The 27,777-nt window shown below is 44.6% G+C and overlaps 2 protein-coding genes across 3 annotated transcripts; one reads left to right on the top strand and one right to left on the bottom strand.

Moving 5' to 3' along the window:
• Nucleotides 1–608: 608 nt before the first annotated feature.
• LOC121457627 (zinc finger protein 675-like) lies at nt 609–9,612 on the bottom strand. Its single transcript, XM_041666536.1, has 2 exons — nt 9,174–9,612; nt 609–2,374 (listed from the first exon to the last, which is right to left on the bottom strand). The coding sequence occupies exons 1-2, from the start codon at nt 9,610–9,612 to the stop codon at nt 609–611; spliced, it is 2,205 nt and encodes a 734-aa protein (XP_041522470.1).
• Nucleotides 9,613–21,122: 11,510 nt separating this feature from the next.
• LOC121457934 (5-hydroxyisourate hydrolase) lies at nt 21,123–23,983 on the top strand. Of its 2 annotated transcripts, none has more exons than XM_041667016.1 (4): nt 21,123–21,311; nt 21,698–21,837; nt 22,798–22,933; nt 23,701–23,983. In XM_041667016.1, the coding sequence occupies exons 1-4, from the start codon at nt 21,252–21,254 to the stop codon at nt 23,788–23,790; spliced, it is 426 nt and encodes a 141-aa protein (XP_041522950.1). In that variant the 5' UTR covers nt 21,123–21,251; the 3' UTR covers nt 23,791–23,983. The 2 variants fall into 2 exon arrangements, with proteins under 2 accessions (XP_041522950.1, XP_041522952.1); XM_041667018.1 differs by having other exon boundaries at nt 21,209–21,311; nt 21,663–21,837.
• Nucleotides 23,984–27,777: the final 3,794 nt, after the last annotated feature.

Genomic DNA, 27,777 nt, shown 5'->3' with positions numbered 1-27,777 from the left:
GCCTTGGATTTCCCACGGGGCAGTACCCTGCCCTCTCTTAGGACTGGAGGGGGGTTGGGGAGAAGATGTAGGGGGAGCGGGAGGGAAGTGGGAGGAGGGGAGGAGGTGGGAATTTTGACTGGTATTATTTATAAAGTAATAAAAAAATAAACACAAAAAAAATTAGCCAGGCAGTGGTGGCACATGCCTTTAATTCCAGTACTTGGATACAGAGACAGGTGGGTTTCTGCGATTTTGAGGCCAGCCTGGTCTACAGAGTGAGTTCCAAGACAGCCAGGGCCACACAGTGAAAACCTGTCTCAAAAAACAAAACAAAAAAACTTTAAACCTTGTATCAAAAACTAGGGTGAGGTCAGCAAAACAGCTTAGCAGGTAAGGCATCTACAGCCAGGCCTGATCTGTGGAGTTAGCTCCCCAGGACCCACACGAAAGGAGATAACCAACCCCCAAATTAACCTCTGAACGCCACACATGAACCATGTCACATGCACACACGCATGCATGAACAAACAAAACGCTTCGTGCAATTTAGTGCAACATCCAGTATTGACCTCTGAATTCCACACATGCAATCACGCATGTGCACACAGTTTGCCGTAATCTTTCCATTAGGAGCACTTCTCTCCGGTATGAATTCTGTTATGATGCCTAAGGATTGAACATCTGGAAAAGGCTTTGCCGCAGGCTTGGCACGCGTAGGGTTTCTCTCCGGTATGAATTCTCTGGTGTACAGTGAGGTGTGAACAACGGCTGAAGGCTTTGCTGCACTGTGCACACTTGTAGGGCTTCTCTCCAGTGTGAACTCTGTGATGCTCTCTAAGACTTGAGTGCGCGGTAAAGGCTTTGCCGCACTCCTTACATTGGTAGGGTTTCTCTCCTCTATGACCTCTATGATGTCTTCTGAGATTCGAACTTTGGGTGAAAGCTTTGCCACACTCTTTACACTCGTAGGGCTTCTCTCCAGTATGAACTACACGATGTCGTTTGAGGCTTAAGTCACTGGTAAAGGCTTTGCCACACTCTTTACACTTGTAGGGCTTGTCTCCAGTGTGAACGTTTTGGTGCTGAGTAAGATTTGAAATATGAACAAAGCTTTTGCCACACTCCTTACACTTGTAGGGCTTTGCTCCAGCATGAACGGCATGACGCTGTCGAAGAGGGGGACACTTGATAAAGGATTTGCCACATTCTCCGACATAAACTCTCTGGTGTTGAGTAAGATGTGAGTGCTGATTAAAAGCTTGGCCACAATCTTGACATTTGTAAGGTTTCTCTCCAGTATGAATCCTCTGATGCTGCCTGAGGTTTGACCTTGTGTTAAAGGTTTTGCCACATTCTTTACATCCAAAGGGTTTCTCTCCGGTATGAATTCTCTGGTGCACACTAAGATATGAACAACTGCTAAAGGCCTTGCCACAGTCTTTACATTTGTAGGGTTTCTCTGGACTATGAATTTTCTGGTGTCCTGTAAGGTTTGAGTTTTGACTAGAAGTTGGGACGCATTCTTTGGATCTGTAAGCCTCGTCTTGGAGACGCGAGCTCTGAAGCTCCTCTGAGCCCTGATGAACGACTTTCCCGCATTTGTTACCCTTGTGAAGATTCTCTGGGAAAGGAACGTGTTTACTATGACTTGAACCATAATTAAAATTGTTATGGGTTTCAACGCACTCATAAGTTTTCTCTCCGACAGAAGAATCCTGGTAATTATCCCTGATGTGGCTCAGGCTAACAGTCCGTGTGCTCTCATGAAACGTGCCCTCCACTTCCCAGACAGCTGGGTCTGTATTTTGATTTAACAATGATGGATACAAAAAATCCTTCACACAGTCATTAAAATTACATATTTTGGCACAAGGAGTTGTTTGTTGACTGCAAAGTAATGGGTTTTTGGTAAAAGAACTCTCAAACTGGCCACATTCGGAAGTGTGTTCCTTTTCTATTCTATCTACAGGAATGTTTGAATGAAAGTGTAACCCACTGCTACATTGTAAACTGATCATGTCCTGACCGAGGCCCCCCTTCAGACGCTCCCAGCTTCCTTTCAGAGGAAAGGTACATTTCGAGTGTTGCTGAGAATACTTGCTTGTTGGAAGGGGGGGCTCTTGGTGAGTAACTGCCATGGCCTGAGGTTTTTCCCGAGGTGTCTTCTGTTCTTGGTCGGCCCCGGCAGAGACGTTTGCACTACCGCTGCTTATCCCACGCTGCCCACTGCCACTCGCTTTCTCACCTTCATTCTCGCCCACGCCTTCCCATTTGTTCCTAAAATGCAAACTGCCAGTGCCACACTTTCCGTGTCCTCTGCTTATTGCTTCTCGGACTGAACGCTTTGTGTTCTCCTTTGATGAAAAGTCCTGGGTATGATGAGAAGAGACCGCTGAAAGAAATAAAAACAAATGGCCCAACTCAGGTGAAAATACCCTGTACATACAAGATAGGAAATTGCAGCAAATAGGTGACAGCAGCAAAGCAGCAGACAGCAAACCCGCGGTGCTCACTAGCCACAGCAAACCCGCGGTGCTCACTAGTCATAGCAAATCCGCGGTGCTCACTAGTCATAGCAAACCCCCGGGGCTCACTAGCCACAGCTTCCTGCGGGGCTCACTAGCCACGGTGTCCCGCGGGGCTCACTAGCCACAGCTTCCCGCGGGGCTCACTAGCCACAGTGCCCCGCAGGGCTCACTAGCCACGGTGTCCCGCGGGGCTCACTAGCCACAGCTTCCCGCGGGGCTCACTAGCCACGGTGCCCCGCGGGGCTCACTAGCCACGGTGCCCCGCGGGGCTCACTAGCCAAGGTGTCCCGCGGGGCTCACTAGCCACGGCGTCCCGCGGGGCTCACTAGCCAAGGTGTCCCGCGGGGCTCACTAGCCACAGTGCCCCGCAGGGCTCACTAGCCACAGCATGTAACCAAACCCATCCGACGGCCTTCCAGAACACCCCAATGAACACAGCACTTAGACAGGCCATGCAGCCGGGATTGTGTACTTTGGTAACCACAGCTTTCCAATCCCCACACAACACTGGGAAGGTAGGGAAACAATCTCCACCTCCCTTCCTCTTTCCTAACGAGAGCACAGGGTAAAACACATGTGCAAAGTCCTGGTTTCCCTAGGGATTATCTGAAAACTGGTTTCTATCTACCATGATACAAGAGTCCTACCAATAGATTATATTTGATATGACAGTTTGGGCCAACAGAGACCAAAGGTATAATGCCGAAGAAATATAGTCAACAGGGGCAGAAGAACAAGAAACATGGGTCAACGTTTTCAAACGAAAAAATACAAACACATACACAGAGAAGAAGGAGTCAAAGTATATTTGAGGAGCTTCAACAAAGTGGAGCAAAACGGACGGTCACATTACCTGGTGGAGTGTGCGGTGCCTTTGTACACCGGCACACATTGTGTAAGTGCACTGAGAATTAAGTTCTAGAAACATACTTCCACCCTGCCCCATTTCAGCCCCAAGCATGGTGGATGTCGCCAAGTGTCCTCCAAAGTCTGGGGATGGGCTGCACCATGCCAACTCTATCATAGGGAGGAGGAGCAGCAAAGCAGCCCACAAGTAAAACACTGGGCTTTTTTTCCCCCTTTTTAAGACAATGTAGCTGGGCGGTGGTGGCGCACACCTTTAATCCCAGGCAGAGGCAGGCGGATCTCTGTGAGTTCGAGGCCAGCCTGGTCTACAAGAGCTAGTTCCAGGACGGGAACCAAAAAGCTACGGAGAAACCCTGTCTTGAAAAATAAAAAAAAAAAAAAGCTATATTTCTACGGGCTGGAGAGATGGCTCAGTGGTTAAGAGCATTGCCTGCTCTTCCAAAGACCTGAGTTCAATTCCCAGCAACCACATGGTGGCTCACAGCCATCTGTAGTGAGGTCTGGTGCTCTCTTCTGGCCTTCAGTCAGAATATTGTATACATAATAAATAATAAATAAATATTTTTAAAAAAAAAGACAATGTATCTCTGTGTATCTCTGGTTGTCCTTAAAATTGTTGATCATTCTCCGGACCATATATAACACATGGATGGAGACAATGCATAAATTCAGACAGATGACAGTCTTTTAATTTCTTAAAATATACTACTTATTAGTTTATTTAATTAACAGTTTAAAATCTATGTATTTATCATACGCACTGTGGTATTTTATCATAGATATACGTGGTGGACCTAACACAGATTAATTCCCACCACTATCATTTTGTGATTAGAAAACTTTCTATCCATTCTATATTAACAGTTATCAAGAAAACAAAATAGCAAGTTGCACGGCACTCCTGACTGTCTAAAACCAGTTACACCATGTTCTGCAGCCTTTAACATAATCTAAACCTCCCAATGGGCAAAACGCTGAGGGGAACATTCCCAGAGTCCACAGGAGTAGATCAGGCAGGAACTGATTCTCTCTCTGGTTTATTTCACCTAATGTCAGCCCCACATGTGAATGGTGCTTCAGATTTCTTTTCTGCTCTGACTTGCCTTTCTTCATCTGTCCATGGCCAGCCACTTAGACTGAGTATTTATGCTGCGCAGAACACGGCAGTAAAGCGACCCATCATACATAACAGTTCAGTGTCCCCCTACCTAGTCACAGAATGGGTCATGGGGTCACTCTAGTTCTTCTCTCTCCTCTCTCTCTCTCTCTCTCTCTCTCTCTCTCTCTCTCGTAGCTTCTCTACTATTTTCTACAACATCTTCACTAATCTAGTGCCCACTGGTTTAAAAATGGGCAAATCTCAGTGAACATTAACAGCATACAAAGAGACAGGGAGATCTGGCTCAATTGAGTCAAATAAAATTCTAGAAATTGACCTTTAAAAAAATCTCAGATTTAGGAATTAGCTAAAGAAATAAACCATTTAAAAGATGTTAAATGACTTAAATAAGGACAAAGAAAACAACAAAAGAAGGGAAGTGAGAACATGAAAAAAAGAGGAACAATTGTGAATTGATGTAGAAATTATGTATCTAAAGAATAAAAAGTAATGGCTGAGCCGGGCGGTGGTGGTGCACACCTTTAATCCCAGCACTCAGGAGGCAGAGGCAGGCAGATCTCTGTGAGTTCAAGGCCAGCCTGGTCTACAAGAGCTAGTTCCAGGACAGGCTCCCAAGCTACAGAGAAACCCTGTCTCAGAAAAAAAAAAAAAGTAATGGCTGAGCCAGTAAATGATGGGTAAAGATACTTGCTGCTATTCAAAGGAATCAATAGGTTGGACGGAGAGAACCAGCTCCAAAGTTGTCCCCTGACCACACCCACACAGTGGCACACATGAGCACATACATATAGACACACATACATACATATTCACATACACATACATACATTAATACACACATCCCCTAAGTATTGTAAAAAATTTATAAATAATAATGGCTAAGAAATTCATAAGAAGTATGAGGAAGGCTGGAGAGATGGCTCAGCGGTTAAGAGCATTGCCTGCTCTTCCAAAGGTCCTGAGTTCAATTCCCAGCAACCACATGGTGGCTCACAACCATCTGTAATAAGGTCTGGTGCCCTCTTCTGGCCTGCAGTCAGAATATTGTATACATAATAAATAAATAAATATTTTTTAAAAAAGAAGTATGAGGAGTAGAATTCCACCAAAATTCAAGAACCTCAGTATCTCCAACCAGGATTAACAGAAAAAGATTCGATATAGTCAGAGTTTCAAAAGTCACAAAAAATCCCAAGAGCAGCGTGGTAAGTGATCTGTCACCCGCAAGGATGCTCTTGTATGACACTCTGTGATCTTCCACCAGAAACTGTCATCAAGGAGAGCTGAGGATATAAGAGCTAAGAACAAAAACAACCAACCAAGAATACTATATCCAGCAAACTGCCCATCAAAGTGAAGGAAAAATGCCCTAGACTTGAATGTTCAAGGGAGTCCTTACCACTGAAGAACAAAATAATGCTGGAAGGCTACACAAGTCACATGAGAACAAATACATATATAAGTATAGAATCCTATAGTGCTGTCATGATGATACAAACATTTTTAATTCCTTTACAGAATCTGAAAGACAAATATATAATCATCATATATGATACAAATTAGCTGTTATACCAGTAAAAGCAAAAGATTTTATATGGAATTAAAGTCAATTTATAACAATTAAAATAATATTATACATTTAAAGTGTTTTTATTGTCCCCATAATTATTGGAAAATATCTATATGACAAACAAGGAAACAGGAAAAGCATCAAAAAAAATTCAGTGACAAAAAATAAAATAAGGAAAGTAGGGAGGAAATTATAAGAAATAAAAAGAAATAGTAATTTCCTTTTCAGTAAGTTTGTTAAATATAAATGATTTTATGTTTAATCCCCAACCAAAATACATAAATTCACTAAAAAGATCAAACCTTCAACAAAAAAAAAAATCTAATCATGGGGCTGGAGAGATGGCGCAGCAGTTAAGAGCACTGGCTGCTCTTCCAGAGGACCAGCATCCACATGGCAGCTCACAGTCTCTGCACGGGAGACCTAAGGCCTTCCTTTGGCATCCATGGGCACCAAGCACACAAGTGGCACACAGACACACATGCAGATAAAGCAATGAAGTCTAACCATACGCTGTCTATAGTAAACTCTTTTTAGACTAAGGGCACAGCAGGCTGAAGGCAAAGGGACAAAAAAGAAATTGCCTGTAAGTGATCTCAAGAACGTAAATGTGGCTATAATTACACTGTACAGACTGTATTTTAAAATTCTTATATATACTTCAAGACTAAAGCTCTACTGGAACAAGAGAAGCATCTTGTGTAAGGGGCATGGCAGCTCACTCCTATGATTCTGACACTGGGGCATGGGAGGCAAAACGGTTGTCACACGTTACAAGACAACCCAGGCTCCAGGAGACGCTATTTAAAGTAAAATTAAATTAAGCTAAAATTAAAGTTAAACAAAATAAACTATAAATAAATAAAAGGGACCATGTTCTAGGATATCATATATGTATATATGCAAATCATGTCATATACTCTAAAAATAGGCAGCAAACACTAAGCTGGGGGAAAAAAAGCTACACATGGCCGGGCGGTGGTGGCGCACGCCTTTAATCCCAGCACTCGGGAGGCAGAGGCAGGCGGATCTCTGTGAGTTCGAGGCCAACCTGGTCTACAAGAGCTAGTTCCAGGACAGGAACCAAAAGCTACGGAGAAACCCTGTCTCGAAAAATAAAAAAAATAAAAAAAATAAAAAAAAAAGCTACACATTTATAACAGGCTTCAATTCCTCACTTGTTCAGACAGCATGGAAGTCAGGAAACAAGAGGCCCTTCAAAAATTACAACCAATCAAAGGTATCCCACATACACCAACTGTTATTCCCAAAATGACCTTGATGGACAATAACATGCTGAAGTTATTTTCTAACCACAATGAAAACAGAAAGAAAAGAAACCAATCATGAAAAAAATCAGAAAATAGACAAATTTGTGTAAATTAAGTAATATATTCTCGAAAATGGTCTTGCTCCAAAACTGGAAAGAAAACTTTAAAAATTATATGTACTACCAAAACTGATCTGGAGATTCTATGCAGCCACTATCAAAATTCTCAATATCATCTTTTGCAAAACTAGGAAAGGTAATTGTAAAATTGTAAAATCCATAAGCAAAAGATCCGTGAGGAGCTCAACCAGGACACGGGGCATTACCATGCTCCCATTACAACTATACCCATCATCTTTATAAAACACAGTAAGCTATAGTAATGAAGACAGCTTAGCACTAATAAGAGGTCTAACGAACGTGTAGGGGGATTGTTGAATGAGAAGGAGGAGACTTTGTCAAAGCATGACAGAGCAAGAGATGCCCTTCTGTGACAGCAAGGGAACCAAAACTGAGCTTCTGAAACAGTTGCCATTGGAACAGTCTCTCAACATACATTCCAATGTCCAGCATTCTCTTTAACTTGGACTTCTCATCTGTTTCATTAATTGTACCTACCCTGGTGTTGAGAACCAGACCTACCCAAGACTTTCCCAGAGACCCTGATGAAAGGACAAAGAGAACGTTAGTTCTGGGTCTTTGTCCAAGATCAGACTTGGCAAGGTCCTGTTAAGGCTTCAGTTCCTGGGAACCTGGCTTTCTCCCGACGGGTGGTGGTTATCGGTCCTAAGTCAGCTGTGTTTGAGGTATCCTGAGTTCTCTTTGCCAGTGTTATCTGATTCAGCTCTCTGCTGACGGTGGCCCATTTCTCCCCTACCAACAGTATATAAAATACTATACTTCTTAATAAACTTGCTTGGCATAAGGCAGCAAGACCTCCCGACCCCCAGCTTTCCATCTTCTCCATCTTCCTTCCCTGGTCCAGTCTCTCAGGAACCGGTCACTGAGGAACAGCCTGCTGGTCCAGGTCACCTGGTTTACAGCTACCGTCTCTTCACCTTCACACTCCAAGGCTCTTCCCTGTGCTCCACAAAGGTGACCCGTATACGCTTACAGACAGCAAGACTTGTTTATGGGAAAACAGAAAATGATGCTGGAGACTCTCAAAGTAACTAATGACATCTCTATTCCAGTCGTGTGACTAAACGGGGCTGGAGAGGTGGCTCAGCAGTGAAGAGTACTTCCTGCTCCTATGACAGACATGCGTTTGGTTTCCAGTACCCACATGAAAGCTCACAGCATAGAAAGTTCCAGTTCTAGGAGATCCAACCATTTTTCCTACTTTCATGGGCTCCTAAATACATGGGTGCATAGACACTGACTCGGGCACACATACATAAACATAAAATAAAGAAATATTTATTTTTAAAAAAAGATAAAACAAGATTCTATAATTCTGGTTTTCCAAACATTGGTTCTTCAGACCCAGTATAATATTTACAGAAGAGCCGGGTGGTGGTGGCGCACGCCTTTAATCCCAGCAGTTGGAAGGCAGAGGCAGGCAGATCTCTGCGAGTTCGAGGCCGGCCTGGTCGGCCAGGCCTTGTCTCAAAAACAAAACAAAACAAAACAAACAAACAAAAATTTACAGAAGAATTTCAGTTTGCAAGTCCTGGGATCTAGTTCCAACTACCAGGAAAGAAACTGTGCTTTACGATTCAGGCAACAGTATTTTATGCCAGTGAGTTCCTAATCACTACCACAAATGAAGACACAAATGAGTATCACCTCAAGAAATGGAGTGGGTTACAAGCACGAAAACTTTCTTATCTATACCAACGAATACCTCATTTTTTTCCTGAAAAGCAGGAATCTGGAACACACTCGTGGTGTAAAGGAGTGCAGGGGGTACTCCCCAGAGGACGGAAATGAGTGCTGGAACACACTCGTGGTGTAAAGGAGTGCAGGGGGTACTCCCCAGAGGATGGAAATGAGTGTTGGAACACACTCGTGGTGTAAAGGAGTGCAAGGGATACTCCCCAGAGGACGGAAATGAGTGCCGGAACACACTCGTGGTGTAAAGGAGTGCAGGGGGTACTCCCCAGAGGACGGAAATGAGTGTCGGCAGGATATTTCTGAGGGAAGCGTCCTCACCCACAAACAGCAGGTTTCTGTAATTCTCCACCATCACATCCTGGTATAAGGCCCGCTGAGCACAGTCCAGACATTCCCACTCCTCCGGAGAGAAATTAATGGCCACATCACCAAATGTCATCGGGTCCTAAAAGAAACAGAAATAATATGAACTATTATTATCATTGACAGAGTTCCCAATTTGGCCAAAGATGAAAAGAATTAGAATTAACTCTGACGGTAGTCTTAATTATTCACTAAAATATGTTTGATGCAATTACACTTGCTACTATATTGTCTGACTCTGTAAAAAGAGGATGATAAAATATCCACAAAGCCAGTGCAGGTAACAGTCTTATGAAATAACGAACACTTTTGGAGACAGGGTCTCATTGTAGAGCCTCAGCTTGCCTAGAACTCCCTGCATGGACCAGGCTGGCTTAAAACTCAGAGATCCACTTGCTTCTGCCTCCCAGGTGCTGGGATTAAAGGGTGCACTACAACATCCGGTGAAATAATGATATTCTAAAGATAGGCATCAAGAATGGGATATATTCTTAAATGCTATTTTTATATTCTAAAAAATAAACTATATCTCTCAGATGAGAACTTTATGATGAGTTACAAGCGTACTTCCAAATTTTAATATACACAAGCATAAATTAGAATATTAAAATGTAGATTCTGATTTGGTAGTGTTAGGTTGAAGAGACCAATTGATAATGGTCTGACAGATACTCCTCAACAACAGACACTGGGTAGAGCACTAAGAATTGATTTGAGAATTTACACAGTGCTGGGATTAAAGGCGGGCGCCACCACCGCCCAGCTGACATTTGAGTCTTACAACTTCTTCAGTTTTTTCCTATTCCTCATTTACTATTTGTTTTGCTCTATATTTTAGATTTTTAAAACACTTGGAAATATATGATTTTTTTTCTCAAAATCCAAGGGAAAGAATGTATATCCATGACATGAAGATTACTACCATGAAAACCTGCATGCTAAGATCTGCTTCAGGACCTTCACCAGTAAAGCCAGTACCTCTCGGTAAATGTGAGAGATTTCATTCCCCAAAGCAAACACACAGAGAGAGAACTTTCGAAGTTTGTGTCAACTATGATGGCTTATGCAGGATATCTAAGAAATTCCCAAGCTAGAGAGAAGATGGCTCAGTGGTTTCGATCACTTGCTGCTCTTGCAGAGGACCAGAGTTTGGTTCCCAACGCCCATGTCAGGAGGCTCATGTCAGGAGGCTGCCACTCCTATTCCAGGGGACCCATGCCCTCATCTGGCCTCCACGGACACTCCGCGTGCACGTGCATGTTTATGCGCACAAAAATAGCAAGATAAAGAGAAAAGCAATTAACTTTATAATGGAATATCCCAGAGTCAGCTCATTAACCTAAAGAATGAGGTTTTAATGCTGTTCAGCTATGCAGAATAAAGTGGCAGGGAGCGGCAACTCTGGCTCCAGGATCTGTCCTGCCGCACAACCGCCGACGGAATCCATGAAAGCCTATAGGGATCCGCTCCTGAGATCCCGAGGATCAACTCGCTCAGCAGGACCTGAGATCACTACGCAGAGCGGACAACTAACAGCTCTGCCAGAGACCCCACTGCCTGCCCAGCACCACCCTGGGACGGGACACGATGAGACCCAGGGTCCCCACTGTCTGCACAGCCCTAACCCGCAACCCAGGAGACTCGGATCAGCGGATTCCAGGGCGGACTTGCGGACCCGTGTCCTGTCAGGACTCCAGGCGGATGCTCACCATCTCCTGGCTTCCGAGGTATCCCGGACCCGCCACGCCTGACTCTGGGAACAGGTTACAGGGAGAAAAAGGCACCCAAAACCTCAGTGCCTCTGCAGCAGAGAATCAGAAGATCCCAGAGGAGTCCAAGATGTCTGGTTCCAGCGAAAGCCCGCGAGATTTTTGAAAGCCTGCCCACCACTCTGACTCCATTCCTGATTGGACAGTTGTCAAACAACACCTCTGATCCAATTCCTCTGGCTGTGGATGACAACAAGTGGCACGTGCCCGTGACTGAATGAGACCGCAATGGCAGTTTCTCGGTTGCAGCTGATATGGTTTGGTTTGGGTTTGGGTTTGATTTTGATGGTTTTGTTCGGTTTTGGTGGACTGAACCCAGGGCTTCTGGCAGCAGCTATATTAAGGCAAAATTTCCACCAGGAGGACCTAGCCCATCAAAAGACATTTTAATTTAACCTTACATAGTCATATCAATTTATTAATTATATATCTGTAAGTAATCACACAAATATGATAGATTCAGAGATATAAAATTAAATTAAAGATATAAATCTTTAAATTTCAAGTAACTTTTCCAGTACTAGAGTTTTGGCAAATCTCTAATTCAGCCCTAACAGTCTAGGTATGCTAGGCCACAGTCCCAGTAAACCCATTAAAGAGATGACTCCCATGGTTAAGAGCAGTGACTCTTTCGGAGGACCTGAGATCTGTTCCTTGCACCCAGGCGGCTTACAACTGCCTGCAATGCCAGCTCTCTGGCCTCCTCCAGCAATGCACTCAAGTGCACATAGTCCCTGTGCACACACATAAGTAAAAACAAAGGCTGGAGCCCTGGTCACTCCGCCAGAAGACAGGAGTTCCGTTCCCTGCACCCACATAGCGGCATGAGGGCTCACAGACACTAATAAGAGCACGCAATGGTAGACAGACGTGCATACAGGTAGAACACCCATACACATAAGATAGAATCTCAAAAAAAGATAAGAAAAATAAGGAATTCAATTTGTGTGCCCATGGAGAAAAGTAATAAATAAAGGGTTCCTATGAACCCCAAGTCTGTCTTTGTGAGATCCGGCTTTAACTGGAGAAAGAATAGGGGCAGGAGACTACAGCTGTGTATAATCGATCATCCTGATCAAGTGTGCTTGGGCTGATGGTCAGTTTGGGTTATGCAAAGTGATCTCAGAGAACTAATCTGTTTTCCATAACGACCCTTGCTTCTCTGTGGAGCCTCAAATGCCCTCATTTGGGGATGGTCTGTCCTAGGCCCCCAATTTCTTAGAAGTATTTTTTATTCCTTGGAGGTGTTTATGAGTCCTGTAGTTTCTGGAGTTCAGAAAGAGGTGCCACTGGGGGATCGGGGCTGGAGATGTGTAAAGGAGACAGACACAAAATGAAAGCAGAACAGCCAGGCTTTTCGTCTGATTTTATTTCATGTGGACCCAGTGAAAATTTAATAATGCTTTTGAGAAAAAGAAGTTTCTGATTACATGTTTTGTCGAGGAGCAACTTAATCTTTGAAATGAGAAACAATCCCTCAAGACAACAATGTCCAAAATACATAAATGTGAGGCCCAAGAATAAATTTTAAATATTCTACTATTCACGTGTTTAAAATTGAAAGAGACAGGCTGCGGCGAACTTCTCGACCAGCGAGAAAGAACAACCACCACACAAGGATTCTTCTCAGATCACGCTTTAATGGAGTGCCTCTTGGTTGATGGGGAGCAGGAAGCGAGAGGGGCTGAGAGCACTAAAGCAGCTGCTTATATAGGGAGTAGGCACACGGGTCGCCCTGTGATTGGCTGCCACCATCAGTTGACACTAGACTGCGTCAGGATAGGCCCAAGGACTCTAAACCACCATGCATGCGGGAAGCAGGGGACACGCAGCTCCCAAAGGCATAGCCAAATATGGAGTTGTTTATTTCCAACAAGACAGGATGTCGGCGCCATCTTGTAATGGCGATCCTGTCCGGCTCCCTGCAACAGGCAAATTGCCAACAATCAATTTAAAAGATGCTCAAAATAAATAACCTTCATAGAGTCAAGGTAAAACCACATGACACATAACTTCATAGCTATTAAGTTAGCAACTATCTGAAAAGTAAATAATAAATGATGCCACAAATATAGAGAAGATGGGACTCCCGGTTCTGTTTTGAAAATTAGTTCTAAAAAAAAATGGTTCTAACCCATTAATGCTTAGTTTAGATGGTGTCTTAGTTACTGATCTATTCCCATGACAGAACACCATGACCAAGGCAACTTATAAAATAAATCATTTCATTTTGAGTTCATGGTTCCAGAGGACTAGAGTCCATGACCATCCTGGCGGTGAGCATGGCAGCATGCAGGTTAGGTGTGGTGCTGCAGTACTGGCTGAGAGTCTACATCATGAGACACAACCATAAGGCTGAGAGGGCTAACTGGGAATGACAGAAACCTTACGTTCAGTGATACACCTTCCACAAGGCCACACCTCCCAATCCTTCCCAAAGGACACCACCTAGAAACCCAACTTGAAATATACTTTTCAAGTATATTTTTAACTGATACATGAAAAGCACACATATTAGTGAGATAGCATGTAATGCTAGTTTAGGGATTTTTGGTTTAGTTTGGTTTGGTTTGGTTTTTGGATTTCAAGACAGGGTTTCTCAGTGTTTAGCTTTGGCTGTCCTGAATCTCACTCTGTAGACCAGACTGGCCTCAAACTCTGAGTTCCTCCTGCCTCTACCTCCAAAATGCTGGGATTAAAGACATGTACCACTATATGCAGACTTGGGAAAGAAAAGAAAAAGGTCAAAGAGAGTAGTTAGGTGTGGTGACACACATGCCTTTAATCCCCACACTTGGGAGACGGGTCTGCCTGCCTCTGTCTCCCAAGTATGGGGATTAAAGGTGTGTGCCACCATACCCAACTATTCTCTCTCTTTTTTTAAGGATTTTAACCTTTTTCTTTTCTCTCCCAAGTCTGCATATATTTTTAACATACTGTAAAACATTTAGAGGTTTTCTTCATCTTTGAATCTCTCCTCTCTCTCTCTCTCTCTCTCTCTCTCTCTCTCTCTCCACATGGGTCTTTAATTTGCTAAGCAATATGGGTAGGATTAAAGCTATGGCTTTGACTGGATCCAGCACATTCCTTAGCTTTCTGAGATTCCAGCCTCTTAGCGGCTGTACTGGCCAGAGCCATGTTTATTGCCACAACTCTACAGTGTTTCAAGGTTCCTGCCAGCAAGCAAGCTCCAGCAGTGTGCTCACAAACCACACTCAAATGCTCCTTAGTCAGATTGCCTGCCTGAAAGAGTCAGAGTTTGCCCTGGCAGGATGGCCCAGAAAGCCGGCATTATAAAATGGTGCAGCTTGTTTCCTGCTATGGCTGACAACAACATTTAAGTGTTTCGTGTCAGGGCCTTTTAAAAGAGCTGCAAGGTTTTACAGCTAAAGCTGAGTCAGAAAGCCTCTCTTAAATGAGATACATTTGTCTCTAGCAAACAGAACCCACCTGAGAAAATGCTGCTATCAATAAGTTAAGCTGTGCTTAACTCTATTCTTTTTTGTCTAGAATTACTTCCCAAGCTCTGTCAGGCTTTATGTGGATGCAGTCATCCACACATTGGGCACCATTTGTTGTCGGGGTTTTCTGTAGCTTTGGAGCCTGGCCTGGAGGGATAGCTAAGCCGTTAAAGGCTAGGCTCACAATCAGACTCTGCAAATTAAAGACTCATGTATTAAAAGAGAAAGAGAGAGAGATAGAGAGATACAGTTAAAGAGAGATTCAAAGACAAAATCTCTAAATATTTTACTGTCTGTTAAAAATATGTGCAGACTTGGGAGAGAAAAAAGAGAAAAAAGATTAAAGCCCCTTTTTTAAAAAAGGAGAAAGAGAGTAGTTGGGTGTGGTGGCACATGCCTTTAATCCCAGCACTTTGGAGGCAGAGGAAGGCAGATCTCTGTGAGTTCAAGGACAGCCTGGACGACAGAGGGAGTTCCAAGACAGCCAAACATACACAGAGAAACCCCGTCTCAAAAGCCAAAAATTAAAAATAAATAGAAGTTAAAATATAGCCACATAAAGATGAAACATACACAGAGAATCTTGATACTATGTGTTATTGTGCTCTCTTTGAATTGTTTAAATGCTGAGGAAGGAGCAACAGCTGCTAAAAAATATTTGTTTATAAATGCTGCTACATCAGTCCAAGATAGGTATTTTAAATGTATGTTAATTTGGATAAGAGGATTTGCTTTTATTTCTACAGGAAATGAGAGGCTGTGGATTCATTCTGAGTTAAGAAAAATCAAGTTTGATCAAGGAAGACCACCTGAGAAATCTCTGGTAGGAACAGATGGCTCAGACATCTGAGTTCTACATCCAGAACCGATTCAAAATGCGGCCTGATATGATTAAGCCTCACAGGATACTCCAGTCAGGACTTGATCACATTTCTAAATTTTCTTTAGGTCCCCATAAGATTATCAGCGCCCCCAACCAGCAGGAAGTAGCCTGGAAAACTATGCCCACATTCCCCCCCCCCAAAAAAATGGACTATGGACTATATTTTCCTTTGTTTAGAACTTGGTAACAAGTTGTTATGACTAATGGTCAGGAGAAAAGCTAAACAAAAGATATTAGATTCTGAGTTCTTGTTATTTAAAAAAAAGAGGGGGAAGTGGTGTGGGAAAATTATATTCTGTCAATTATATTTTAAATAAATTGATTCACTGATTGGTGAATAGCCAGGCAAGAAGTATAGGCAGGACAACCAGACAGGAAGTAGAGGATGGTCAATGAGAACAGGAGAATTCTATGAAGAAAGAAGCTCTTTCTGCAGTTGTGAGCCTGCCACAGAAGATGCAAGATATGACTGCCTCACTGAAAAAGCTACCAAGCCATGTGGCTAACATAGACAATAATAATGGGTTAATATAAGTTATAAGAGTTAATAAGAAGCCTAAGCTAATGGACCAATCAGTTTATAACTAATGTAGACCACTGTGTGATTTCTTTGGGACTTAACAATTGCGGGAACCAGGCAGGACAGAAAACTCAGACAACATACCACCACTGCCAGACTAGCATGTAATGTTTTGAGATGTATCTACACTACATAGTGTAAAATCATGTTGTGGTAGTTTGAATCTGTAGGCCCCATAATCTCATAGAGAGAGGTACTATTAGGAGGAATGGCTTTGTTGGAGTGGGAATGGCCTTGTTGGAGGAAGTGTGTCACTGTGGAGGTGGGCTTTGAGGCTTCCTATGCTCGGGATACCACCAAGTGTATCAGTTGACTTCTGGTTGCCTGCAAAGTGTAGCATTCTCAGCTCCAGCACCCCATTTTATGATAATGAACTGAACCTCTGAAACTGTAAGCCAGCCAATGTAAATATTTTTATAAGAGCTGCTGTGCTCATGGTGTCTTCACAGCAAAAAAACAAACAAAAAAAAAAAACCCTAAGACACATGTTAATCACATCCCTTTAAATATTATATTTGCCGTGAAGCCTCCAAAGCTCTTCAAGCTTCCTGATGTTCATGCTGCATGATGGTTACATGCAGTTACTTTAATGTGGAATAACACAGCAGAATCTCTTGTTCATCTACCAAAATAATCAACATTTCCCTCCACCCTGCCAACTCTCTCTGAACTCCAATAAACTGTAGCAGAGAGTAATATACAGCCAACATTTTAGATTCCACATATAAGACAGTGCAGTGAAAATTCCTTCCCTGGTGAGAACCAACCATGTTTAACCCCCTTCTCATAAGGTTCTTTCCGTTTGTTTATATGGTGGATTATATTGACAGATTTTTAAACCATTCCTGCATCTGTAGGATGAAGCCTACTTGGTCATGGTGGATAATTTTTCTAATGGTATTCTTGGATTTGGATTGCCAATATTTTTTTTCTTTTTCTTTTTTTTTCCCTTTGGTTTTGGTTTTGGTTTTTTGAGACAGGGTTTCTCTGTAGCTTTGGAGCCTGTACCGGAACTAGCTCTTGTAGACCAGGCTGGCCTTGAACTCACAAAGATCCACCTACTCTGCCTCCAGAATGCTAGGATTAAAGGCGTGCACCGCCACCTCCCAGCTGGTTTGCCAGTATTTTATTAGAGTATTTTTACATCAATGTTCATGAGGGAGATAAGTCTGTAATTCTCTTTCTTAGGTGTCTATGTGTAGTTTGGGTATCAGGGTAACTGTAGCATTGTAAAAAGAGTTTGGCGGTGTTCCTTCCATTTCTATCATTTGGAATAATTTGAGGAGTATTGGTATTAGCCCTTCTTTGAAATTCTGGTAGAAGCCGGGAGATGGTGGCACACGCCTTTAATCCCAGCACTCGGGAGGCAGAGGCAGGCGGATCTCTGTGAGTTCGAGACCAGCCTGGTCTACAAAGCGAGTTCCAGGACAGGCTCCAAAGCCACAGAGAAACCCTGTCTCGAAAAACCAAAAAAAAAAAAAAAAAGAAAGAAAGAAATTCTGGTAGAATTCTGCACTGAAGCCATCTGGTCCTGGGTGTTTTGTTTTGTTTTTTTGAGACTCTCTTTCCTTAGCAATTATAGGTCTATTTAATTTGCTTCTCTGGTCTTGATTTAATTTTGGCATGCAATATTTCTCCAGAAAATTGTCCATTTCCTTTAAGTTTTCCAATTTTGTGGAGTACAGGTTTTTGCAGTATGACCTGGTGATTCTCTGGATTTCTTACATGTCTGTTCTGTGTCTGTTGTTATGACCCTTTTCATTTCCCGATTTTGTTAATTTGATTATTCTTTCTCTGCTTTTTGGTTAGTTTGGATACAGATTTGTCTATTTTGTTGATTTTCCAGAAGAACCAACTCTTTGTCTCATTCTTTGTATTGTTTTCTGTGTCTATTTGGTTGATTTCAGCTCTCAGTTTGAATATTTCCTGTTGTCTAGTCCTTCTGGGTAAGTTTGCTTCTTTTTGTTCTAGAGCTTTCAGGTGTTCTGTTAATTTGCTAGTACAGAATTTCCCCAGCTTCTTTGTGTAGGCATTTAGTGCTATGAACTTTCCTCTTAACGCTGCTTTCCTTGTGTCCCATAGGTTTGGGTATGTTGTGTGGTTATTTTCATTAAATTTTAGGAAGTCTAATTTTTTTATTTCTTCCTTGACCTAGTGGTGATTCAGTTGAGCACTGTTCAGTTTCCATGAGTTTGTGGGCTTTCTGCAATTAGTGTTGTTGTTGAAGTCTAAATTTAAGCTATGATGACCCAATAAGACACAGGGTTTGTTTGTTTGTTTTGTATCTGCTGAAATTTGTTACCGAGTATGTGGTCAGTTTGGCAGTTTGGAGAAGAATCAATGAGGTGCTGAGAAGAAGGTGTATTCTTTTGTGTTTGGGTGAAATGTTCTGTAGATGTCTGTTAAGCCCTTTCGAGTCATATCTGTTAGATCTTTTATTTCTCTGCTAAGTTTCTGTCTTGCAGAACTGTCCAGTGATGAGAGTGGGGTGTTGAAGTCCGTTAATGTATGGGGCTTGATGTATGATTTAAACTTTAGTAATGTATCTTTTACAAATGAGGGTACCCTTGTATGTGGGGCATAGATATTCAGAATTGAGACTTCATCTTGATGGATTTTCCTGTGGTGAATATGAAATAACCTTCTTCATTTCTTTTGACTAATTTTAGCTTGAAGTCTATTTTGTTAGATATTAGGATAGCTATACCAGTTTGTTGTTTAGGTCCATTTGATTGGAAAATCTTTTCCCAATCCTTTACTCTGAGGTAATGTGTCCTTTTAGTTGAGGTGTGTTTCTTGTGTGCAGCAGAAGGATGGATTCTGTTTTCATATCTAATTTGTTAACCTGTGTCTTTTTATAAGTGAATTGAGCTCATTGATATTAAGGGATATTAATGGTTAGTGATTGCTAGTTCCTGTTGTTTTGTTTTTGTTAATGGTGGTGGTATTATGTATGTGTTTCTCTTCTTTGGGATTTGCTGATGTATTCTGGACACAATGGTTTCATTTCCTTTGGATATATATATCCCACAATGGAATTGCTAGAACATATAATGATTCTATTTTGAAGAATTTACATACTGTAATCATACCCTTTCCAATGTGCCATTCACTCTACAGTGGGAATGGTTCCCTTCTATTGACACGCTTTTTGGTACTTACCACTTGCCTCTTTTAATTATAGCCATTCTTAGTTGGGTGAGGTGATGTCCCACTGTGGGTTTCCTTTGCATTTATTTGATGATTACTTGTGTCAAATACTTTTGTTTCGTTTACCTGCTGACCATTTATATCACTTCTTTTCATGTATCTATTTAAATCATTGCCTATTGTCTTAGTCAGGGTTACTATCACTGTGATAAAACACCATGAGCAAAAGCAACTTGGGGAGGAAAGGGGTTATTTGCCTTATGCTTTTATATCACTATTTATCACTGACGGGAGTCAGAACAGGAACTCAAACAAGGCAGGAACCTAGAGGCTAGAGCTGATGCAGAGGTCCTGCCCACTAGCTTGTTTCCCCTTGACTTTCTCAGTCTGCTTTCCCACAGAATCTAGGACCACCAGCCCAGGGATGGCACCACCCACAATGGGTGGGGGTGGTAGGGGTGGTGCCATCCCTCCCCTACCCCTCCCCTATCAATCACTAATTTAATAAATGCCTCAAGTCAGGGTCTTGCGCTTGTTAGGCAAGGGTTCTGTTATCACCCTGCTTCCCTAGCCCTTTGGTAAGTAATTATACCCCAGTTATGGGGATACATTGTCACTCCAAGCATCTCTTTCTGCTTATAAGGTCAATATCTAACAAAGTTCTGTAACTAGACCTCTTACATCCATGCTGCGGGTATCTTTATAATTTTGAAATGTTTTCACATTTTATTATGCTTTTTTTGAATCTCAAGATAGGTCAAGTGTTTATTATGACAAGTTTTTGGTAGCTAATTCCCTTAATAGTGAGACCTTGGGGTGGGGAGGAAGCTCAGTGGTAGAGCCTTTGCTTACCATAACGACTGTGAATCACGACAAATAAGTAAATAAATAATGCAGACCCTTTTTCAAATTTGCCTAAAGGCTCCATAGGGTCCTGACTAGCGGAGCCCTCTTTGGGGTAAGTTTTGGGAAGTCTCAGTGTAACAATCCTGATTCTTGAAAAGGACAAGGTACCTGAAGCATTTCATTAATTATCCTTTATCAATAAAAAAAAAATCAGGGGTCAGATATCAGGATAAGAACCTGAAAGATCAGAGAAGCAGAGGAGCAGCCACCAGGGGCTTCCTACCTCTTCCATTCCTTCCTCCAAAAAATCCTCTCTCAACCCTGTCTTATTACTTCCTATCTGTCCACAGTCCTCCAAACCTCTATGGTTAATTTTGGTCCGCTAGTGGCTAGCTCCACCCTCTGACTCAAAGCAAGCTTTATTTTCAGAATGAAATCAAAATATCACACAACAGGTACAGCACAGCTGCGGTTTCCTGACAACCCATCCACACTCTCATCCTACACCATCTGGCCCTCCCTCCAAGCCGACATGGGGGCGGGCAGCACGAGCGTGGAAGTCAAAGGACAGCTTTGTGGAGTCGTTTCTCAACTTCCACCCTTAAATGGCACCCAGGGAATTGAACTAGCGTCCTCAATGCTTTAACCCCTGAGATATTTCGCCCTCCCAGCCCCAGCCACCTAACCAATTTCCCGCCAGTCTCAGTGTTAGGTTCCACCGGTCCCGCCTCCCCAGCAACCAGCAACCCTCCTTCCCCAAGCCACTGTCCCTCCCCATCCCTCCCCAAGGGACACTCTCCCCAGCTTCCACTCTTTTCCCATAAGTCACCACCCAAAAGCCCCGCTGCGTGACCGCCAGGGCTCAACGGGTAGGAGGCGGCTTCCCCAGAAGTGTTCAAATAGGTGACCCCAGGAGTTGGGGCGGGGCCTCAGATCGAACAGGTCTGGGCTGACCCGAGGAGCGTGTTGCGGCAGGCAGGGTGACTGCCTGTGGGTGTTGCACAGACCGGAGCTCCAGGGCAGGACATGAGCTCCAGGACCGCCCCGCGGCTGATGACGCTCCAGAGACACCTCGGCTTGCCGCAGGTAAGGAGTTGGCCTGCGCCCTCAGAATTCCTGTCTCATGTGTAAGGGACATGGAGGGAGCCAAGTGTGGGAGGTTGGGAGTGAGAGGGGTGCTCCTAGAAAACCCACTGAACCAGAGGCGCAGGAGAACTGAGTTCTGGGAAGCTAAGACCACTGAGCAGCTGAAACTGAAGGGCTTATACAAAGGAGAGAGGGTGGTACTCAGGTAGGGGCAATGGAGGGCGCAGGTCAGCTTTGTTTAGTGCTTGGCACCTCATCCTGCAACTCAGCAATTCAGCCTGCCCCTGGGCAGAAGGGCTGTTTGCTCTCCTCACAAGAAAATCGAAGACCCAGCTAGGCCTGCCTATGCAGGCCCCGCGGAGATCACGTGGACTCTCTCTACTCAGACTGGTGCCACGGCTATGGAGAACAGCCCACTAACCACTCACGTGCTAGACACTGCCTCAGGGCTCCCTGCCCAAGGCCTCTGCCTCCGGTTGTCTCGCCTGGAGGCCTCTGGCCAGCAATGGATGGAGCTGAGGACAAGGTAGGAGGCCGTTTCTGGACTGGGATCCGTGAGTGCCTACTCCAGCATCTGTGTCCTTCCCGAGTTCCACTTGGGAACGATCTTAGGCAGTGGAACTGCGGTGGCACAGTGTGACTGGGGGAACACTGAGTGGGATTGAGGCTAATGTGGGCACCGGGGGCTGGAAGGCAGAACTGACTGCTGCCCTGTTGACAGATGAGGCTCAGGAGTCAATAAACAGGGATATAAGTGACAATAACATTTCACCAGATATACATGCCTGGGACAGTGTCGTGGAATTGTCTGAGACAGTTCTGTAGAGCCCTTGCCTGCCAGATTCAGCCCAATGGGCCTGCTGGGAGGGGAGCCAACTAGAGAGGACTGGTAGAAAAGAAAGGCCTCCATCACCTTGCGCCAGACTGAATGCCAAGTGCTGTCTTTTTCTTTTCTAGTCTCAATAGCTGTGAACTAGTAGTGTGATCTACCTCTTTTACAGAAAGAGACTGAGATAGAGGGTGGAGGAGGTAAAAGCTGAGACTCCACTCTGGCCCTGTATTGGGCCTCCGACCTCAATGAGCCAGGCTCGAGTCCTGGCCTTGGCCATGCCCCTGGAACATGCTCTGCCTGCGGGGAAGCCGGGATCTTCCTGTTTCAGTGTTAGCTAGCCAATGCTGGCAGAGCTGTGGCCTTGAGAGCAGAGCCTATTTAAGGGAGACAGGCTCACCCATCTCCTCCCTTCTGACCTGTGGGAACAAGGTGTGGCTCATCACCTCCTAATTCAGTCCTAAAAGCTGGAGAGGTTTATCTTTGTTTCTCTGCTTTATGATTTCCTAAATAGGCAGTGTGGCCATGCCCTTAGAAATCGTCCCCCATCTGTGCTCCCTGCGTTCCATTGCAGGGATCATCTGAGGTCAGTCGGCTTGTGGAGCAGGAAAGCTAGGGGAGGGTGGTTTCTCAGCTCTTCTCTTTGTCTCTTCCCAGCTACACAAACCTGGATGGTCGCTGTCCTGGGCTCCTGACACCAGGCCAAATAAAACCAGGCACCTACAAGCTGTTCTTCGACACGGAGAGCTACTGGAAGGAGAGGGGTCAGGAGAGCTTTTACCCATATGTAGAGGTGAGGGCCATGGATGGGTGGAGCAGCTGGGCCCTGACTCACTTTGACCACAACCTCCTCCAGGCCAGGGACAGACCAGCCCCACCTCTCCCAGGGTGGTAGCAAGTGAGTGAACACACCCTCCTTTGAGCTCTCAGAAGGTGTCCAGGGACCTGAGGCACCACATTGCTTCATTGATGACGAGGGAGGGGCCAGGCTACGAGTGTCTCATCCTTTGTAGACAGGTTCTCATCTGAGCCCAGACTCCAGAGCACTGGGTGTGTTACCTCTGCATCACTGACACAACTTAAGGGCGAATGGTTTATTTCGGCTCATTCTTTCCACCCACGATTGCTCAGCTCCAAGCGCTCACCGTGGCATGGGAGCTGTCACCTCATGGTAGACAACAGCAGAGAGGAACACAAGGAAAGACACGGATCCCTAGGACACTGCCCAGAGCCCTTCCTCCAGCAGGGCCCACCTCTAGGTTCAGTACCTACTAATGAGGCCATCACGTGATGAATCCAGTTAATCACGAGAGATTAACCAGTTGATTAGATCAGAGTCCTCGGGATCAAATCACATCCCCAAAGCCCACCAACCAGCAACCAAGACCGCTCTGTCTCCTCTTGGAAACACTTCAAACTGTAACATCGGGCTTTTACCTAAGTGTCTCCCACTTGTCGGCAGCCACCAGAGTACCTCCTGCTCATCTGGAAGGCCCAGGAGCTATTGCAGGAAGGACTCACCATCTTCAGCGTCTTTAAGTGCCTTCTCTCTTCTCCTAGGTTGTTTTCACTATCGCGCAGGAGACCCAGAAGTTCCATGTGCCTCTGCTGCTGAGCCCATGGTCCTACACCACCTACCGGGGGAGCTAGAGTGGTGCATTGCCCAAGGAAAGTGTCCGTCTGCCTGGCCCTTCCCCTGACTTAGCCACCTCCAGTCAACGGCACAGGCCTTGTCCCCATCAAGGGACGTGAAGTTGCTGCTTGCTGGAGAGACCCTAGCTGCCCTGGAGTTTCCTAGTGGGCGGCTGTGACTTGGGTGTCAATAAAGTGAATTCCAACACCTGCAAAGCTGAACCTATCACTGGGACAGGGGCATTGAGTCAAGATCTGCTAGCACTGCCCCTGCTCCAAGTGTCTTAGTTTCTCTTCCTGTTGCGGTGATAAAATACTTGGACACAAGCAATTTGAGAAAGGGTTTTCTTCTGGCTCAGTTCAAGTTACACTTCTCTGCGGCAGGGAAGTTACAGTGAAGGAAGACTGAGTGACACGGAGCTGGACACATTGCGGCTACAGTCAAGAAGCAGAGAGCAGTGTCAGGCCGTGGTGGCACCTGCCTTTAATCCCAGTGCTTGGGAGGCAAAGGGGCAAAGGGAGGTGGATCTCTGAGATCAAGGTCAACCTGGTCTACAGAGTTTCAAGACAGCCAGGGCTACACAGAGAAACTCTGTCTTGAGAAAACAGAGGAGGAGGAAGAAGAAGAGGAGGGAGAGGAGGAGGAGGAGAGTGCACTGCTAACGCTCAGCTGCTTTCTCCACTTTACACAGTTCAGGATCCCATGCCCAGGGATGGTCCTTCCCATAATTAATATGGAGCACGGGGGCCCTTTGTTCCGTCCCGCCCAGCTAGCTTAACCCCCGAAATAACCACACAGAACTTGCATTAATTAAATTACTGCTTGGCCAATTAGCTCTAGCCTCTTATTGGCTAACTCACATCTTGATTTAACCCATTTCTAATAATCTGTATATCACCACAAGGCCGTGGCTAACCGGGGAAGATTCTAACCTACATCCATCTCAGGCCAGAGATTCATGGCATCTGCCACACTTCCCTTCTTCCCAGAATTCTGTTCTGTCTTCCCCGCCTACCTGAGTTCCGCCCTATCAACTAGGCCAAGGTAGTTTGTTTAATAACCAATGAAAGCAACACAAATACAGAAGGACCTCCTACACCAAATCTGTGTCTTTCTGTATCAGTTAGCATAAGATAGTCCCCACAGGCATGCCCAGAGGCCTTTCTCTCGGGTCATTCTAAATTTGGTCAAGTTGGCAATACAAGCCATCACACCAGGTGATCAAGGTGGCCTCTGAGAAGAGGTCACTGAGGTCACAGGCAGAATGTAGAGATGGGCATGGTACAGATAGGGAAGCAGGCCAGCAGCGAGGCTCTATGAAGAGCCCTGCAGGGAGTTCTCCACAGACAAGAAAATAGAGAGGAAATGCGGGAAAATCTTTATTGCTAATGAAACAAAAAAAAACTTGCTCTGTTTGGTATAGAAGAAATGTCATCTGGAGAGTGGAGCCAGGATTCACTGGAAAGGGGAAAATGTATTCATGAGTCCTGCCAGACCGTAGCCCAGCATCCATCTGATCACAGCCATTGCCAGAGCTTGAATCCCACATCCTTCAAGGCCTCATATATGCAGTAGGAGTCCCTACTAAGGCCTGTGGGGACAGGGCAGCGTCAAGAAGGGAAGGAGTCCATCTAGGTCTGGGCACTGTGTCAGGCCTGCTGTGGCCCACAGAGATTCAGGTCCCACTCCTTGCAGGGGCGAAGAGAAAGCAAGCCCAGCAGCATGGTGTAATTGAAAAGTAAACGTTTGTCAACAGTTTACCAGTCAGTGCTAGCACCTTTACAGATGCTCATGTAGCTCACAGAAGGGAGGAAAGCAGAGAGGATGAACTTAGGGCAGAACTGAGGCCTGCATGGCTTAGTAGTTCCTCACCAGACACTTGACCAGGCTGCCCTCAAACTTCTAGATACCCACCTGCTTCTGCCTCCCAAGTGCTGAGATCAGAGGTGTGCGCCACCACCCCTGGCATCAAACCACACCTTACTCCTTTCCCCTAGTGGGCATAGCTTCTCCTGACTCCTCAGTGACTTTGTGCCTTCTCTAAGGCCTGCCAGGGAAGGACCCGAGTCATCCTCATCCGTCACAAGAGGCACGATCTGAGGTCACAGTGCTGATGCTAGCGTTCAAATGCCTTCCTAGTCCCACACTAGGGTCTCTGATTCCCATTCTGGTAAAGGCACCCTGTTTGCTTGCTTGCTTGCTTGCTTGCTTGCTTGCTTTTTGAGACAGAGTCTCACTGTGTAGCTCTGGCTGTCCTGGAACTTGCTATGTAGACCAGGCTTGCCTTGAACTCACAGAGAATTGCCTTGCTTCTACCTCCCAAACGCTAGGATTAAGTGCACCACCACACGCAGCCCTATGCACCTTTTTAAAAGTGTTAATTCCAAAGGTAGGAAAAAGGTTTGATGAATTGATATGTGTGGAACACTTGGAGCCCGGTCAAACTCTGAGGAAATGCTCAAAAGGCTCTTTTTTTCCTAGCTGTGGCTTGGAAGCCAACAGTTAAAGTGTATGTAAGGATGGACTCTAAGTGAGAACTCGGAGGCTCAGCCTGGTTCTTACCCTTCCTATGCCCAGACCCCTAAGAATCAACGAAACAACATGGATATCCCTAAGAACCATATAACCCAGCAGATGGCCCTACTTTTTGCAGACAGGTACCAGCATCTGAGGGACAGGTACAATGAGAGAACCGGGGCCCAAACAGGTGTATTGACAGCTAAGAGGCTGTTTGGGCAGCATGGATTCTGGAAGTCAATGGAAGGCATTGCCTGTATCCAGAACTCTGAAAAATGGGGGCGATAGAATGTCTAGACAGGGCTCCAAAAGTGGGACTCCACCCCATAGAATTAAAATTTTGTTTAAGCCATCCTTGTGAGGTTGCTGCTCTTGGTCAGTCCTTTGGCAGACACTGAGCGGCCATCTCAGGGACAAGCGAGGACTGAGCCCAGCCTCTCTCTAGTGCACAGTATATATGTCCCAGGGTCCCAACTCGAATTTAAGCCCTCCAGCAAGACACAGCTTCATTTCTGAATGTGCCACTCACAAAGCAGAGGAGCAAGCTCACCAAGCCAGAAATTCCTTAGGTGTTTTACTAATCAAAGAATATTGGGGTTTTTTTCCCCGTTGGCTGGGTCCATCTTCACTGTCCTCACGTTAGCTGGTTTGGTTTTGTTGTTGTTTGGTTGGTTTTGGTTTTTTTTTTGTTTGTTTGTTTTTTGTTATATATTTTTTTTTAAATCAGTGCAAAGGAACTGAAAGAAAGGGTCAGCCCTTCAAGTTACAGGTCTATAGCAAACAGGGCCTTTGTATCAACAAAAGGTTTACTAGGTTTGGGGATAAGGAATTAACCAGGTGGAAAAAAATTTTAAATATTTTTTGTCAAAATCTTTTAAGGTAGAGATTTAAAATTTTGCGTAAGTCTTACAAACTGGGAGATATTAAAAGATTGAAATTGCTTGTCATAAAGAGCTTTACAGTTTTTTAATAATGTTTAATGTTTCTTTCAGGATGAGGGAGGGACACAACAGGGAACAGAACCACAGTGTACCACAACAGGCAACTCACAGGGATCTGCCTGCCTCTGCCTCCTGAGACCTGGGCTTAAAGTTGTGATCCACCATGCCCCACTCTTTTTATTTTTTTAACTTCAAAAAAGTTTATTTTAATAATCAATTACACATTTCAATTTGGAATAAATGTTTTGTTCATTTTTTTAGGGTCCACTGGTTATGTTCCACCATATACAGGCCTCAGGTTAAATGGCATCTGTTTAATCACTGAGTTCATCTTAAAATAACCCTTCTATCCTCCTCAGAAAAACCAAATGGCCCAAGCCCTCAGCGCCCTGGACTTCATGCAGTCTTCCATGTCTCCAAGCTTTATCCAGTCAGCTGAGGCCGGCGGCTCCCAAGCGTTGCTTCTGGTCACTGTGTTTTAGTACAGGGATAGAAAAGCTAACTATTCCTACTATGGAGGGACTCTTGAGCTCTAAAGTGGCACAC

The sequence above is a fragment of the Microtus oregoni genome, unplaced genomic scaffold (genome assembly GCF_018167655.1).
Source record: "Microtus oregoni isolate MIOR12 unplaced genomic scaffold, Mior012 000016F_ref0000370, whole genome shotgun sequence".
NCBI lineage: Eukaryota > Metazoa > Chordata > Mammalia > Rodentia > Cricetidae > Microtus > Microtus oregoni.
This window is presented reverse-complemented; position numbering and strand designations above follow the sequence as displayed.

Excerpts from the sequence above, each read along its gene's own strand:
- LOC121457627 (XM_041666536.1), bottom strand. The coding sequence starts at position 9,612 with ATGACATTTGGTGATGTGGCCATTAATTTCTCTCCGGAGGAGTGGGAA. Across the intron at positions 2,375-9,173 it reads AAAAAATGAGGTATTCGTTG|CGGTCTCTTCTCATCATACC; the intron begins GTATAGATAAGA and ends TATTTCTTTCAG.
- LOC121457934 (XM_041667016.1), top strand. The coding sequence starts at position 21,252 with ATGAGCTCCAGGACCGCCCCGCGGCTGATGACGCTCCAGAGACACCTC. Across the intron at positions 21,312-21,697 it reads GACACCTCGGCTTGCCGCAG|ACTGGTGCCACGGCTATGGA; the intron begins GTAAGGAGTTGG and ends CTCTCTACTCAG. Across the intron at positions 21,838-22,797 it reads TGGATGGAGCTGAGGACAAG|CTACACAAACCTGGATGGTC; the intron begins GTAGGAGGCCGT and ends GTCTCTTCCCAG.